At 38.2% G+C, this 16,947-nt stretch overlaps 1 protein-coding gene and 1 pseudogene across 3 annotated transcripts; both read right to left on the bottom strand.

Moving 5' to 3' along the window:
- Positions 1 to 455: 455 nt before the first annotated feature.
- Positions 456 to 7,153, bottom strand: LOC112189683 (annotated as a pseudogene).
- LOC112189684 (transcription factor GTE11) lies at positions 7,013 to 8,609 on the bottom strand. Of its 3 annotated transcripts, XM_040514869.1 has the most exons (3): positions 7,542 to 8,507; positions 7,292 to 7,405; positions 7,013 to 7,082 (listed from the first exon to the last, which is right to left on the bottom strand). In XM_040514869.1, exons 1-3 carry the CDS (start codon positions 8,467 to 8,469, stop codon positions 7,045 to 7,047), a joined length of 1,080 nt encoding a protein of 359 aa, XP_040370803.1. In that variant the 5' UTR covers positions 8,470 to 8,507; the 3' UTR covers positions 7,013 to 7,044. The 3 variants fall into 3 exon arrangements, with proteins under 3 accessions (XP_040370803.1, XP_040370804.1, XP_040370802.1); XM_040514870.1 differs by lacking the exon at positions 7,292 to 7,405; XM_040514868.1 differs by lacking the exon at positions 7,013 to 7,082 and having other exon boundaries at positions 7,150 to 7,405; positions 7,542 to 8,609.
- Positions 8,610 to 16,947: the final 8,338 nt, after the last annotated feature.

The raw sequence follows: 16,947 nt of genomic DNA, 5'->3' as shown, positions 1-16,947 counted from the left end.
AGTTTACAGTATACAAGTAGTGTTGTTTGAAACAAACACATTCACTTAGCAACAAATGCTAACTTGACTGATGACTGATCTAAGTTTTTACTTGATCATCACTCTATCAATGAGAACCAATCTGCCAAACTTCCTTGATCTCAATGTCTCACTGATCTTGACAATAAGTGATGTTCATGATAGAATATGCAAGAAAACATAACATGTAAAGAGAGTTTTATTCAGAAGAACATTCATATAAACATATGATGCATAGGCAAAACAATTTTGATATCGAAAACTCTACCAAAGGAATGTAGATTCAAAACTTTTATATGGGAGCAAGACTCCCCCTCACTCAAATCTTTTCTTAATTATCAAATAAGATAAATATGGAAAGAGGTTAAAACTGAAATCAATATTTCCTATTTATCTGCTATGCATGGTTTGAAAAAACATGAAAACACCTAGGTCGATATTTCTGCATGAAGCCCTAATGTATGTCATGCAACCAAATACAACCACATCGAACTCCAATAATATATGCAACAGAAGTGCCTAGTGCCAACATCAATCGGTAGGCTTTAACACTCAGTACCTGCTATATCTAGGATTACAATATCATAATACAACACAATATCAAAATGTTGGTGTACTTACAGTTTTACAGTGTCAATCAGCATTTGACCCACACAGTAGTGTTTGACAAAAGCACAAACACTCATTTGGACAAGGTATTGAGACGGTGAAACCACAGTGACACAACTTGTGCTGTATTGACAAAGGGCCTTCTCACCTGGGTAGGTCTCTGGGCATCAAATTTCCACTTCTGTATGTTGTCATTATTGCAAACTGCTTTGAGACAACCCCAAATTGTTGCAGCTTTCCCCAAACATAGTACATTTAAGAAAACAAATTCCACCCGAAGTGCGTGAGAACTGTATACCGCTTTTCAAATTTACAGTGGGCGACCTATTGAGAGAAGTGACTGCTAATACTGTACTCTCTCGTCGCTATTTAAATGAAGGGTCTCAATACCTCTGAGGGTGGACTCTAAGTTTTTTACGGTCGAAATATTTCTACCAGAAGTGGTACGATTCTGCTCTGAAGATACAACTGGTGAACTTCTTTGGACAGAAGAAATTTTACCTAGTGTTCCAGGACTTGCCTCTGTGGTTTGAGGGCGAGAGGGCTCGGATTCACTGCCAACAATTACTGCATCCCAACTGCTATAAACTACAGCCCCCTTGATGATCCAGTTGACCGCAAAAAACTAGAACTTGATAACTGCACAAATCCAAGAAAAACGACAAATTACATTAATCCAATTATACGCTTAGCCAAATCATGATGACGACTGAAATGAAACAACCTAGGTGTAAAGCTGGTACAGCTGAAGATCTGGTCAGAAACAAAGATACTTACCATTGCGTCTTTAGACACAGATGGATCGTTTGCAACAGGACTTTTTTGTTTAGACAAGCTTCCAGGATTTACAATCGGTCCAGAATTTCTCCTACGTGAGGGATCTGCCAACGACCAACCAGTAGGTCTAACTTCCTCCCCACCTGCAAAACATTAATTAAAAATAAATACATAAATAACATCTTGGTTAATGAAGACATTACATCCATAAATACTGGAATCGAGTCTAACTTCAATAGTTAAAGAAAAGAATCTGGAAAAATATAAAACCATATACAATAAACAGCAAATTTCAACCACAGAGAAAACAATGGCTGCAATTTCTGAGAGACTATACTAAGTAAATACGCAAACATTAAAAAGAAAGCTTTTCCACGTAAATATGACAGTGATTGAGAAAATGAATGATTATACAATTACCTGATTGTCTTTCAACATTTGCAACAACTGGAGGCAGTCCAGAGCTTGGTCCAGCACCACCCTATAAAATAGTGAATAATATAAGATAACAAGTTAACTTAAGGATGTCCTCAAATAGTAATATCTGTGTCACTTACAGGAGCACGAGTAGGAGGTGTGGCAATCTGCGACTGCTGATATTTCAAGATCATCCAATCAAAGACATAATCAAACTGAAAACCTGGCGTAATAAGACAGCAATATGTTAAGAACTCTACAAAAAGACCACTACAGCACTATCAAGTAAGCTATCAAAGAACTATATTTAAACAGATTTTCTGTGTACGGGGGGAAAAAAAAGGGAAGAATGTCAAACCTTCGCGAATAAAAAGGTCACGAAACAATCTCTTCAGATAACCATAATCTGGTTTATCATCAAAACGTAGAGATCTACAGTAATGGAAGTATGAGGCAAATTCGGTGGGATAACCACGGCATAAGGCCTAAGAAAGAATTAAGAAAGCAGCAGTTAATATTTCACACTTCCAAGAATACCATTGAATCATTATTGTGCATAAAATCAATACTATGAGATTCAGTTAACCTCAATTGATGTTGACACTTTCTTTTCACTGATCTTCTCATACTTCTGCTTTTTAGTTCCAGCCTTCAATCCCTGCCATGGAAGACTATCCAAAACACAGTCATGACATAATCGAATATGCAAAAGAATAAAAAGAAAAAATACCAGCAGGTGCAATATTTACCTTCCTCTTAGGAAGTACATAAGCACATATCCAAGTGACTCGAGATCATCGCTTCGGCCTTGTTCTATACATCAACAATTACAAGATCAGAGTCGGCTAGAGGGAGGGAGGGAGGGAGGGAGGGAGAGAGAGATAGAGAGAGAGAGAGAGAGAGAGAGAGAGCTTACCAATGCCAAGATGAGTATTCATGCTTGCATATCTTGCTGTCCCAGTCAAATTCTTATTATCTCTGAATTAACATGAGCACATCAAAACCATAGATAAACTAACTAAGAAAATGCCATTTCATATCAAAACACCCAAGACAATGGGATCGGCAAGGCAGATAAATATAACAGGATTAAACTAGGGCAGGTGCCAACTGAACACTTGTTCAGAAATAAATGCATTATGTAAGCAATACCGTGTGGTCTGATTACCTTACAGTACTGCACATCACAAGTCTCACTAAACCAATTCATAATCAACCAAATTTATGTTAAAAAACTTATTCCAAAAAGTGGATCTCATTCATTTGGGGTAGACACCGACCAACTACAGCCTCAATCCAGGCCTTGACGGTAACTAAATACAAGAACATGAAAAAAATATCCTCATACCTCCAAAACATCTCTAGTCAAAAACTAAATCACTGAAAATGCTTTCCTTGCTCCTTTAAATAATTCTACTTAAAATGACATAAAATACTGGCTGAAGAAACCTGCTAATGCAGCAGCAATGACTTGGTTAGAAAAGAAATATCCGCTTTGGAAACCTAAGATTAAGCCCACCCCATTTTGGTCCAAAGGAAAGTCTCCATAGTAGTCTAAGGGTCTTGTGAGGTTAATTTTCAGTTTTATGTAGAATAATTATGAGCCTAGTGCTTTTAAGAGTATTAAAATCTTAGGGTGAGTATTCAAGGGTCTTGAGTGTGTCTTTATGTCTATTTAATAAGTATTGAAGAGTCTTATTATTAATAAGTCTTTAGTAGTCTTTTGGTGTGCTAGGAGTCTAAGGGTTGTGTTTGGAGCCTATAAATATGGTTATCTATTGTAAGCCAAATCAGATTGGAATGAATTAAAGTTAAATCCTTTTTGAAGGCTTGTGCCTTGGTTTCTCTCTCCCCTTACCTTCCTCGCTCTATTTCTCCCTTCTACAGCTAAGAACCCTCTGTTTCTTCTAAAATCATTCTGCTTTCTTATTCTCTCAACTCTCCCAAACCACCCAAATCATACTGTCACCTACTGTTGCTCTCTGCTGCATCAGTTTTGGTATCAGAGCAAAACATCCTAACTGCTCATTCATATCCCTACACTTAGATCTACAATGGTTACCAACGCAGAGCTGTCATCCAAAGTGGACAGTTTGTCTCAAGAATCTGAAGGTTATAAGAAGATGTTCAAAGAGGTGCTTGAAAAATTGAATTCCTTGGAACATGGTTTTCAATCTATGTCTGCTTTGGTTAAAGAGAAGTCAAAAGATGGTGAAAGAAGCATAGGCCAGAATTCATTTTCAGATTCTAGGCACGAAGACTCAAGACAATCTGGTTCAGCAAAGGGTGTGAAACTGGATGTTACTGATTTTAATGGAGACAGCAATCCTGAGGTGTTCCTTGATTGGCTACATAGTTTGGAAAGTTACTTCAAATGGCATCAGTTGGCAGAGGAGCGAAAAATATCTTTTGCAGAAGCTAAATTGAAGGGGACAGCTAGAGTTTGGTGGGAAAAATACCAACAAACTCATTTTGCGGTGACTAGAACTTGGGAAGACATAAAGATGACTTTGACACGTTTCTTTGTGCCACCTAATTACAAGCAACGGGTACACTTGCAATTCGTAGAATTGGTGCAAGGAAGCCTATCAGTGGAAGAGTATACAAATAAGTTCCTTAGTTTGGCTACAAAATCAGATTTTCCATGGAATGAAGACATCATGATATCGATGTACCGCAAGGGCTTGAATCCTCATATTTCTTCGGGATTAGCAGCAAGTCGAATTTATACTATGAATGATGCTGTCCAGATTGCATACCAAATGGAGGAAGAGTATAAGAAGAAATCGTCCATGTCAATTTCAAACAAAGGGAAGACACTTGACAAATCTTCTGGAGGATTCACATCTACAACTAGTGAATCAGATGAGAAAACTCATGGTGGTTCCTCATCTTCCAACCAGTTAGTGAGTTCTACTCTTAAGAATGCACAAAAGGCTGCTGGTCCTGCCTCTAATATGAGGAATGAAATTAGATGCTGGAAATGTAAAGGCTTTGGACACTTGATGGGACAATGCCCAAATCGGTTAGTCGCTTTTGTAGATAAGGAAGATCCTATTGCATCTGCCAACCTTGAACAAAAGGCAAATGAAGTTGTTGTATTGCAAGCTGAGTAAGAGATGGAGGTAGAAGTGTATGACCCATGCTTAGTACTACGTCCGGTTCTCACTACGCAAAAAGAGCATGAGGAAGATTGGCGAAGGAGTAACATTTTCCAGACCCGTGTTCGGTGCAATGGTCAGTTGTGTACCCTAGTTATAGATGGAGGGAGTTGGTCTAATGTCATTTCTGAGGAAGCTGTTCTCAAGCTTGGGTTGCCTACTGAACCACATCCAAGTCCTTACAAGGTGGCATGGGTAAATAACACAAATCTCAAGGTCAATGATCGTTGTTTGGTGACATACTCTATTGGGAAATTGGTTGACAGCGTGACCTGTGATGTGCTGCCCATGAAAGTGTGTCATATTCTTCTAGGTCGACCATGGTTATATGATAAGAAGGTACAACACTGTGGCTATAACAACACATATTCCTTCACAAATGGAAGTTCTGAGTTCAAATTCGTGCCAACTAAAGGTTTGTCAACCATAAAGCTCAAGAAGACAGCTGGCACGTTCCTCCTTAAACAGACTGAAAGTGATGATTCTATACTTGGTCCAATTCCAAACTCGACTGAGTCGAGTTCTTTTCAGAGGGGGAGAATTAATGCAGCAGCAATGACTTGGTTAGAAAAGAAATATCCGCTTTGGAAACCTAAGACTAAGCCCACCCCATTTTGGTCCAAAGGAAAGTCTCCATGGTAGTCTAAGGGTCTTGTGAGGTTAATTTTCAGTTTTATGTAGAATAATTATGAGCCTAGTGCTTTTAAGAGTATTAAAATCTTAGGGTGAGTATTCAAGGGTCTTGAGTGTGTCTTTATGTCTATTTAATAAGTATTGAAGAGTCTTATTATTAATAAGTCTTTAGTAGTCTTTTGGTGTGCTAGGAGTCTAAGGGTTGTGTTTGGAGCCTATAAATATGGTTATCTATTGTAAGCCAAATCAGATTGGAATGAATTAAAGTTAAATCCTTTTTGAAGGCTTGTGCCTTGGTTTCTCTCTCCCCTTACCTTCCTCGCTCTATTTCTCCCTTCTACAGCTAAGAACCCTCTGTTTCTTCTAAAATCATTCTGCTTTCTTATTCTCTCAACTCTCCCAAACCACCCAAATCATTCTCTCACCTACTGTTGCTCTCTGCTGCATCACCTGCTCTAGAGCAATCATAAACTGCCCAAGCGAAAATAAATGATATAAGTTCCTACACCATGAATCCATGATTGTATCTAACTAAATAGAGAATCGGCATTACAGATTGAATGTGGGTAAACCCTCAACGTCCTTGAAAGTCCATGTGAATCTAATGCTGGTACTTTAGACATCGATAGTAGCACAAGTTAAAGTCTGACACATTAAGAACCACCCCTATAAGTCTATTAGGCCTCTAGTCTTCAAACACATATTCAAGAGAGGAAGAGAAACTGACAGAATTTCAGAAGTAGGGATGAGCTGTGAAACAGGTCAATATTCAAAAGTCATTCAAAGCAACCAACCTATAAGGAATATGCTGATGGGTTGATGTGTCTCTATACTTCTTAGGGAGGCCGAAGTCAATGATGTAAATCTACAAAAGCAGAGAGAAAGTAATGCATTTACATGTAGCACAAAAATGACAACAATAGTTACATGGAACATAAACACTGAATTAGGAATTAAATAGAAAGTTCAAAGGACCTGATTTGCCCGACGACCCAATCCCATTAGGAGCTTGTCTGGTTTGATATCCCGATGTAGAAAAGACTTGGAATGAACAAACTCCACTCGATTTATCTAACATGAATTTCAATACAAAGATGATTAAACTACAAACCACACTAGATTCCAGAAAATATGCATCCATCATGAAAAGAATCTTACCATTTGATCTGCAAGCATGAGAACAGTCTTAAGAGACAACTTCCTACTGCAAAAGTTGAATAAATCCTCAAGACTACGTCCCAATAAATCCATCACAAGAACATTGTAGTCTCCTTCGGTGCCAAACCATCGCACATTTGGAATTCCAGCTGACAAGTCATAAAAGAGTTCAGAAAGATATGTACTTCAACATACATAGTAAAGAAAAAGCAAAAAAGGATAGTGGTGAAGGCTATTACTTCCTCGCTGTAGTATTTTATACAACTTCGACTCATACAGCAACTGTGGATGCTTTGTCTTGACATTTTACTGAGAAAGAGAAGCACAAATCAGCAAGAAGAAAATATAGCAACCCCATGTCATCCGAGACAAGAACAACTAAGAATATCCAGCCAAATATGCAATTGAAAGATTAACAGATCATACACAGATTTTCAGCACTCATTTTGATAACAGTCAAAGGGAGCAAAAAGCAGAAATCTCATTTTGATAACAGTCAAAGTTTCTGTCACGATTACATGAATTTTTGTACATAGAATAAATTTTGCTACGTAGCAGTATGTAGTTGATGATGATGATATGCCACCATATGTGGATGTAATATTTCGTTGTTTGTGGACTCTGTTCTCCATCTGCTCACCATAACAAATCACAATGCAAGGGACAGACAATTAGAGAAGAAAAAACAGTTTCTTTAATTTCAAGTTAAAGAAGTGATAATCAATTAAGTAAAATGGAAATTCTTCGAGCTTCATCAACGGATTTCACCTTCTTCCCAATCTCCAATGTGAAATTCATCCTCTTCATAAACATGTTCAAGTTCATCCCTCTTCAAATAGATGCCCAACTTCTCAAGTGTCAACCAACGATACACCCTGTAACAAGAATCCTGTTTGATGCCACCAGTGCACAACAAGTTGAGTTGTTGAAGATCTTGTAAAGGATTCTCGACTTTCAATCGAGCAGCCTCTTCAACCCTCAAAATTTCCTTACGAGCCTGTTCCCTTAGCCGTTTGATTCGGAGCTCCTTATATTTATTCACTGCACAAGTGATAGCAGAAGCAGAACCCTTCTCTTCGTCAAGGCCGCGCTTGATTCGGTGTTCCTTATCTTTATCCACTGCACAATCCACTGCACAAGTGATAGCAGAAGCAGAACCCTTCTGTTCGTCAAGGTTTCTGGATGACCTCTTGGCCCCTCCTCCTCTTTTGTTGTTGTTGAGTTGTTGAAGACTTAATGGACTAATAAGAGACACAGACCTATCCAAAGTAGCACAAGAAGCTTTCAAGGTTGAAGACCTAGTTTCAGGAAACCGTAATTTCCACTTAGCCTCAAAAACCTTACCAAGATTCTTGGCCATTGCATGCTGTTTTTCTCCAAGAGAGTAATACCATAACGCGTTTTGGAAGGTAAGCTTGACATCGGCCACAAAGGCATCAATACTGGAGTAGTTGTCTCTCTCCAACTTGGATTTGACGGTGGACAGATCCATAGGCCTTCGAACCTCCTGAGAATCAGGGATTCGAACAGCCACAGAGCCATGACGGTGATCAATTAGCTCCTGCAAGATCCCGCAACAAAGAAGCTTTTGGGTCTGCTCCAAACCTGTCATCGGCATCAGCTTTTGCTTCTTGGATGATGAAATCGTTGTGTCACCCACATCCTCTCTACGCCTTCTTTTAGAATCGCAACCCATAGCTGCAATTCTGAAGCGCAAAACCCAGAAAGAGACGGATATAACGCAGAAACTAAGAGTGATCTAAGCGAAGCGAGTGCAATTGGAAATCCCTTATGAAACGCAAGACCCACACACTCGGAATTGGAAAAGGAAAGGGTCGGTCGTGCAATATATAGGGAAAAGGAAAGGGTCGGTTGCCAATACGGCGTCGTGCAATATATAGGGAAAAGGAATGGGTCGGTTCCCAATACGGCGTCGTGCAACCCTTCAAAAACCATTTTCAATTTTAAAAGATAATAATAATAATAATAATAATAATAATAATAATAATAATATATACTATTATTAAAAGAAGATGTGTTGTTAGCCAAAACTGATTTTTTTTACCTTTATAACCCTCAAATATTAAAATATCATGGATTACATTTTAACATCAGAAATAAAAATGTGAAATAAATAAATAAATGAAAATAACAATTTCAAACTCTCCACTCTCAGAATTATAACTCCTCACTACTCTCACACCCATCGGGTGTGTGGATATTTTCTAGTATATATATAACATATCCAAAATGTTAAATACTATTATTAAGAGAAGATGTGTTGTTAGCCAAAACTGATTTTTTTTACCTTTATAACCCTCAAATATTAAAATATCATGGATTATATTTTAACATCAAGGATAAAAATGTAAAAAGCAAAAAAAAAATAAACTATTTCAAATTCTCCACTCTCAGAATTATAACTCCCCACTACTCTCACACCCATCGGGTGTGTGGACATTTTCTAGTAATAATTTTATAAAGCGTTGGGGAATGGTTTTTTCCTTTCCTTTTGTTTTAAATCTGCTGTATTTATTAATGGGGAGGAGCCAAGTTGGGTCCGTGGGGGGTTTGATGAAAATGCCCCTGCACTCCTCCTTCATTGGGAGCACCCGTCACCGGAGTCGAGTATAACCCAAGCCAAATCCGGGAGCGCTTGTTTGGCTCGTGAATCTCGGCTATCCATATCCCCTTGTACGGCTCATCGCTTCGTATTGGCCGTCGCTTTTTCTTGACCCTAAATTCTTCTGTTCTGGGTCTGAGCTTTCGGGTATGAAAAAGTGAACTAGAGAAGGATAGAGGTTGAAGATGAAGGTGAGTGGTTTTCGGGGAAGAGAGGGAGGCAAGGTGTTGCATTCTACTTGGCCACTGAGCTTGTCATCAATGTCAATCATAATATTACTTCAGCTTTAGGATTCATGCAATTTGATTTTATCTGAGTTGGGTTACCATAGACATTTGCTCATTCTTCGACCTCCTTCAAAACAACTTCATATTCAAATCTGGGTTTTGGATGGTTATTTCAGAACTTATATTCAAACTCCAATCCTACCATGCAATTGGTCAATTGGTGGAGCAACAGGTCGAAACCCGAGTCCATCAAGAGAAAGAGTGAAAGGGGATTGGTCGCAGCTGCTCCTCTTGCTCAGCTCTAAGATATTAGAGTGTTGTCGAGAAACATCGCGGCTGCCGGAAATGGATGAAGAAGATTTGTTTTAACTATTAACGTTGACCGTCAATACACATTTATGAACAATGGACGGGTGGATCACCTAAATGGTTGAGATTGCAGGTTTTTATTATTATTATAGTAGAATCCGTTTGTAACGTTCCGAACCTAAATCCACGTGTTTAATAGTCATTTGGACGGTAAACGACCTTTACTTTCACTTTTACTTTCGGTTTAGTACTTTTAGTGGCCCTAAAAGTTGACTTTTTGTTCGGGTCAAAATTTGAGAAAATGTTCTTCATGGAAGTTGTAGAGGACGTTAAACCGAGCGCGTGCATATGTGGTACGTAAAAATCGGACTTCGTATGCGAGAGTTATGGCCAAAAATGTGAAGTTACTGTTCACGGTAATTTTTGATTAAAATAGAAAGTTACCTAGGGTAGGTTTCCATTTCCGGAAACCCACCCTTCCCCTTTCTCTCTCCTCCCCCCCGAGCTCTCTCTTCTCCGGTTCGACCCTTTCCTTTCTCCCTCCGATTTCCGGCGAATCCGGCCACCAACCGGCGTGCCACCGGTCACCAGAGGAGCGCCTCCTCCCTCCGATCACCCTAGTAACCTGGGTTTTGGACGATTTGGCCGGAAAACCACGGATCGAAGCAAAACCTTCTCCGGCTGCAGTTTGAAGATTTTGACGATTTCCGGCGATTCCGGCCACCTCCGGTCCCCATCTCGCCGTCGAAGGTTCGGTTTTCATCACTGATCATTTCCCCTATGGCCTTGTATCACGATTTGTTGTGTAGATGCCGAATCGACGAATTGAAATTCTAGGGTTCTTGAGGATTTCTGGGTTTTTGTTCATTAATTGATTTCGACTGTTTCTAGTTGTTATTTGGGAATGTTGTAGTTGAGAAGTTGAATCAGTGTGTTGAGAAGGTGCTACTGCCAAATTTTGGTGGCCATCGGAGATGGTGGCGGCGGCGCCGCCACTGTGGACGGCGGTAGCGGCGGCTAGGGTAGTTTATAAATTTCAATTTTTAGCTAGTTAAATTCTATAATTATCATAGAGCTTATATGTGAAGTTTGGTGAATTTTGGAGGAGTTTGGAATTGTTTGTGAATTTTCGAAGTTTGGAGTTTTGTGGTGGAATTATGGGAAATCCGGCCGTCGGATTTCCCTCGTTTTCATTATGGAATATGTAAATTGAGGAATTAGAATTGTGGAAGAGATTTGGGTTGAATTTGAGAAGTATTGGAGATAGGGATTTTCGGATTTCGTTTAAGTTCGTAATTATTTTATCGGATTGCCGTTTACGGAAATATAATTGCGTACAGGGCAATGTCGCGAGCTACGGTTAGATGAAGGAACTCGTTTGCGTGGTTGCCAATAGTACTGTGAGTGGACGTTTGTTTTAAATAAGTGATGCATGCATTTATTTATTAAAGCTTGTTCTATTTTATTAACGTATTTTCCGAGCACATAAAGATAATTGCGAATTATCTCATGGATTTACTTTTAAATAATGATTCTCTGGAAGTATTTATGTTTTATACCGGTTGTGAGTTTTGGTTATTAAGTTGTTATGCTCGGATTCGAATTTATAAATGATGTTGATTTTCGACGAATTGATTTTCGATGTGATTTTCGAGATTTATACTGTTTATATTATCTTTATAATCGTCGATTTGAGATTTCTGAAAGATTTTCGAAATGGGATTTCGTTGGAATAAATTCTTGTTTATTTATTCGATTTTTGGCATTGGGAATGCCTCATTGACAATCTACTTATTTCTTTAGCGTGTGGGACACGCTGTTAATTTATACGACTCTTTGAGTATTTCCGGGTACGGTTGGGAATCGTACCCGTGTTGTCTTTATACGTGGGACATGGGGAAGCTTATTTGATTTATCGGTTTTTAACCACCATACCCAGGGTCGTTATATATATATCATATTACTGGCTAGCCTATTAGTACTCCTCCTTACTTACTATGTGTTCGTAGGTGAGTAGAGGAGAGCATGGGATGCTCTAGAGTGTGGGACACTCCGACCCGAGCCAATAAGGCTCCCTTCTTTTGTATGGTGAAACTTCTTCCCCATATTTTATCGTTGCTTGACTAGCGGGGCTAGTCCGATTTTCACTGTAGCCAGCGGGGCTGGTCGTATTTTCTTGAGAAATGAGATTTCGGTTTTACGATATAGTTTCGAATGTGGTGACTAGCGAGGCTAGTCGATTTATCGTTTTGGAAATTCTTGGATTTAAAGCTAAATGTATTTTTATAATTGTTGCATGCATCGGTTATTAAAAAGAATAAATGTGGGAAAGTATGAAATCATTTTTCCTTTAAATTGTTTATTTTTGTCCACTCACGCTAACGTTTTTCGTCTACTTTCCCCCTGGGCCTTTCGGTTTCTAATGCTCAGTTTGCAGGCGAATTAGTGGAGGTCGGGCGTACATGACATTTGAGGCATAGTTGTCACTACTTCCGCAGTGTAGGATCGCTTGATCCTTTACTCTTCTTTTATATCCCGGTGTATAGTAGTATTGCTCTGCATAACCTTGGGATTAGTATTTTTGAGTTTTGTGTTTTGTGAAAGTGGAGTTGTTGGTAATTGGGAGCAGGGTGGCTCCAGGAGTATAAGGTTGGTTTGCTTGTAGTGTTTTGTGTGTTTTACAGGTTTTGGGTAGTCCATTTTAGAGGTGACTCTGCCGAATTTTTTGTAGAGTTATCCCTAAGGTGGGCCCCACAGGGCCACCTCGGATTTCAGGGTGAAATTCGGGGCGGGTCCTGTCACCGTTTCTACAGCGAACCCTGAGGTGATGTCAGTAGTGCAACCACGCTAGACCTCCATTTTCGAGAGGCCACCGATCTATAGCAAGTGCAGATATATCAAATCAATAATAGTATTAAATGTGCTTTGGTTCCCTTGGTCAATACGGCGTCGTGCAATGTATTAGCGCGTTTCTAAACGCGTTGTTTTCTTTCATTCCCCAAGAAAATGAAATGAAAGGTGGAATATCAATTTTTTATATAATTTGCAGGATAAATCATTCTCCAAAACAAATAATCAGCACATTACTTCAACAAACAAAGTGAGACATATAAAATCAAATTATTACACAAATAAAAGGACCGATGTTTGTTCCAAAAATAACATAAAATGAAAAGACTAATTGTCACGTGTGAAGATCGTGTCAAATGATTAGTATATTAAGTATGTAACTTCTTTTAGTGTTACCTTAGATGTCAAACTTGACATCTTTACTGACGCTTCCTTTTGCAGGGGAATACCTTAGAAGTACTAGCTAGACAAAATGCTACTTGGTTGAAGTGCTTTCATATGCGAGGGCCTCGTACCCTATTGTCGCCTTCATGCTAACCCCAGCCAGTACTCGGCTAATCATTGCTATATATAGACGGCTAATCATTGCTATATATGTACTCAACTTTACATTGTCTGCAGAGGTTGAAATGTAACAAGTGCTGCCATGAAAAACCAAGGCATATTTGCTAGTTTTTTTCCTAGAAGATAAAATGAAACATCCCCCATTGGAAATTACGGCCTTCTCAGTATATCTAGCTTAACCAGAACTTCTCTTTGGCTATGAAACAAGTGCCAAAAGGCCAACCAGTTTAATGTATTATACAGCAACTAGAGTGTTGGCTAGGAGGACTTGAACAAAGCATTGAAAAACCTTGCGCTTCAACCACACAGACTTAAATCAAAAGGTTGGGAATAAGGAACTAAGGACGTGTACTGTCACAATTCACAAGACACCAAATAGGGCAGGTTTGATAATGATTCTTGGCAAGTGCCTGACCTGGGAAATACATCTTCAATAGAGTTCCACTACCACCCCTCTGTCAAGCCTTGGAAGAGAACTCTGGCAAGAGAAAAATATACTCATTAAGTTGAATATTAATAACCTTATTTGACTCTGAAAAACAGAAGACAGCAAGCAAGCTAGACCTCGTTGTTAAAAAATGGAGTCCTTGATATAATTAACCAGTGGCGGATCCTGGATTGAAGTTTTGGGCGCGCTTGGATTTCTTAAACAATATATATATATATATATATATATATATATATATATATATATAGACACACACACACATACATACCAGCAATGCCTCCACATCCGCCTGCCACAAATTCTTTGCCACAACTGCTTGCAAGAAATTCCGGCAAGAAATCCATTTTTCCCTTCACCAAACAACACCAATTCCACCAGCTCCTTCTCTTCTAATCAAAACCCAATTCCTATCTTTCATAAAAGCACCAAACACAAACCCAGATCAAAATTCTAGGGTCTCTGCCTTTCTCAAATTCAGCTGGAAATAACTAACTTATAGCGTGTTGAATGTCAAATTCCATAGAGGGCTAATGAAATTGGATACTTCCGTCTGGGTTTTCTTCTTTCTAACGAAGTCTTTTGAAAACCATACATCAACAGCAACAATAACAAGATGAGAAAAAGAGCTAGTCTGGAATCTTGGACGGGCTTGAGCCCGTCCTAGTCTGTGATTGGATCCGCCAGTGTAATTAACAAGACACTAACAGTTTGCAAGTATTTGCCTAAAGTTAGAATAAAGCTTCAGGAAAGTAAAACCACAATATTCCATATCAAAACAATGGGATTGAACACTAGCAAGCTGTAAGTGAAGTCCTTGCTTTACCAATAAAAACATGCCAGGATAAAAAAGAAATCCTTATTTTCCTCATTTGTTAAAATCAATTGATCCTCCTTAAGTGTATTTAGAATGCTAACATACCTCTTGCCAACTTCTACAACACAACCAAGAATCCAGTATGCATGGCTCCTACATAAAGGCATTTTTTTATTGAGACATGCCTCATGATCAAGGTAGACATCGAACTTCCGTGAAACCAAGATGGAAAGGTAATTTAACTTCTCCAAAAGGTCATTAGTAACACAGAGAGGAAATAATTTTTAAAACCAAGATAATTAATTTTTCATCTTGCATTTCTCCACACAAAGCCAATTTAAAGAAAGGCCTAAATCACCTAAGAGCAAGTCCACCGGTGTAGTCTTGACTGGTCATAGTCAACACAAAGCTGATGTGGCGACTGATGATAGGAGCATTTTAATGTGATATTTTAATAGTTAATTCCTCACATTTTGCTTAGTTAATTCCTTAACTAAATCGATTTTTAATTCAATTTCTATTTTTAGGTACATTGGAGTAGATGAAGGTGAAATGAGCGTTAGGTCCATAATTACCTGGAAATGATGGAGAAAAATGGAAATGTACTAAAAGATCAATTTTACACATATTCCTACTCCGGCTAGGAGAAACCAAGCCAAGCAAAGAAGAAGGAGCGGCCGCCTGACCAAATGAACTTCAAATGAGCTGAAACCTTCCAGATCCATTCTAGACACCCAAAGGATCATTTCTTATGAAGAGTGCCAGAGAAAAATATGAGTGGAAGGCCTTCAAACAATCAGCCCAATTCTCTACAGAAGCAAAACCGGAAAACTGGACCTGTAAGAGGTCCAGCAGCATTTTCGGCCCAACCACATGGCAATACATTCTGAAATTTTACCACAATGATCTACACTCATAGTGGAACATTTCATATGAAGAAGTCAAAGGCTAAAACTGAGTTCTTAGTGGAGATAAAAATTAAAGGAATAAAGGAAGAGAAAGTGATCTCACCTAACAAATCCACTAAGTGTTTAAGTGCTCTTACCTAACAAATCCACTAAGTGTTTAAGTGCTCTTACCTAACAAATCCACCAAGTGTTTAAGTGCTCAAACCTAACCCATTATGATTTGTTTAAAGGCCAAATAGTGTTGCTTGGAAGCCTATAAATAGAGACCAATTCACCATTTCATAACACCAATTCCTTCATCCATTCCATCTCCTTGTCTCTCCATTTCCTCTCCATATTTCTTTTCCATTCTCTAGTTTTCTTGTTATTCATTTTCAAGCCAAGAGAAAGAGAAGCCATGCAATACATCAATTTCCCAACCGCCATCCACCCTTGTGTCGTCCCTAGAAGATTACTTGCTTTCAAGGATCTTCAAGTTCTTCGTCTCAAGGCTTTATCATTCATCTTTCAAGGTGTATTATATCCTTTCTCTTGTTTTCTTTGTTTGATTTTGTAAAACTATGAATTCTAGTTAACAAATAATGTTAAGGGCAAAGTTTAAGCCCAATTTCTATGTTTAAATAAAGTTTTCGAATTCTATAATTGTGATTCTAAGTTGCTTATGTGAGCTTGTTCGACTAAATTTGTTTTACAGAAAACTTTTATATGTTTATCTTATTTGGGTCGACACTTATAGGATTTGCATGTAATTGGTGCTAGGTTTAAGAACATGAAATCGACTTTTCGTTTTGTGTAACTTGAATCAAAAGTAGTAAAGGTTCTGGACAAGAATCGAATTTAATTGAAGAGGATTGCAATTAGGTGGACTTTTCCATAACTAAGTTGTACGCTTGAGTTGATAGCCTTTCTCTATGTCTAATGCGTTGAACATGTCATGATTGACTAGCTTTCTAGGGCTTGATTGCATGTTTGATAGAATTAATCTAGGTGCTTTCGCTTAGGTTAATTAGCATTGAAAAGTAAAATATGGGAAATCATTTGCTTTCGAATGTTTCACATGATCAACTCCTCTCTCATGACTTGGAAGAACAATTATAGGGTTTGAATCGAATTTGATTACATGGAATTAATTTTGATCTTTGTTCCTTATGTTTCATTCTTGTACATGTGTTTTTACATTTTCTTTATTTTATTTATCTTAATTTTCAATTCTATAATTCTTAAACCCCCCTCCCTTTTTATTTTGTTACTTGTATATATTTCTATTCTTTATTTTATTTTTGTAAATAATATTTTATTATTTTAATTCTTTATTTGTTTATACAATTGTATATATTTATATTCTTTATTTTATTTTTGTAAATAATACTTTTCTTTATTTGTTTCACAATTACAAGTGTACCCTCAATCCCCGGATAGAACGATCCCTAT

The sequence above is a fragment of the Rosa chinensis genome, chromosome 2, assembly GCF_002994745.2.
Source record: "Rosa chinensis cultivar Old Blush chromosome 2, RchiOBHm-V2, whole genome shotgun sequence".
NCBI lineage: Eukaryota > Viridiplantae > Streptophyta > Magnoliopsida > Rosales > Rosaceae > Rosa > Rosa chinensis.
The sequence above is the reverse complement of the archived record's forward strand: the minus strand, read 5'-3'. Positions and strand labels throughout refer to the sequence as shown.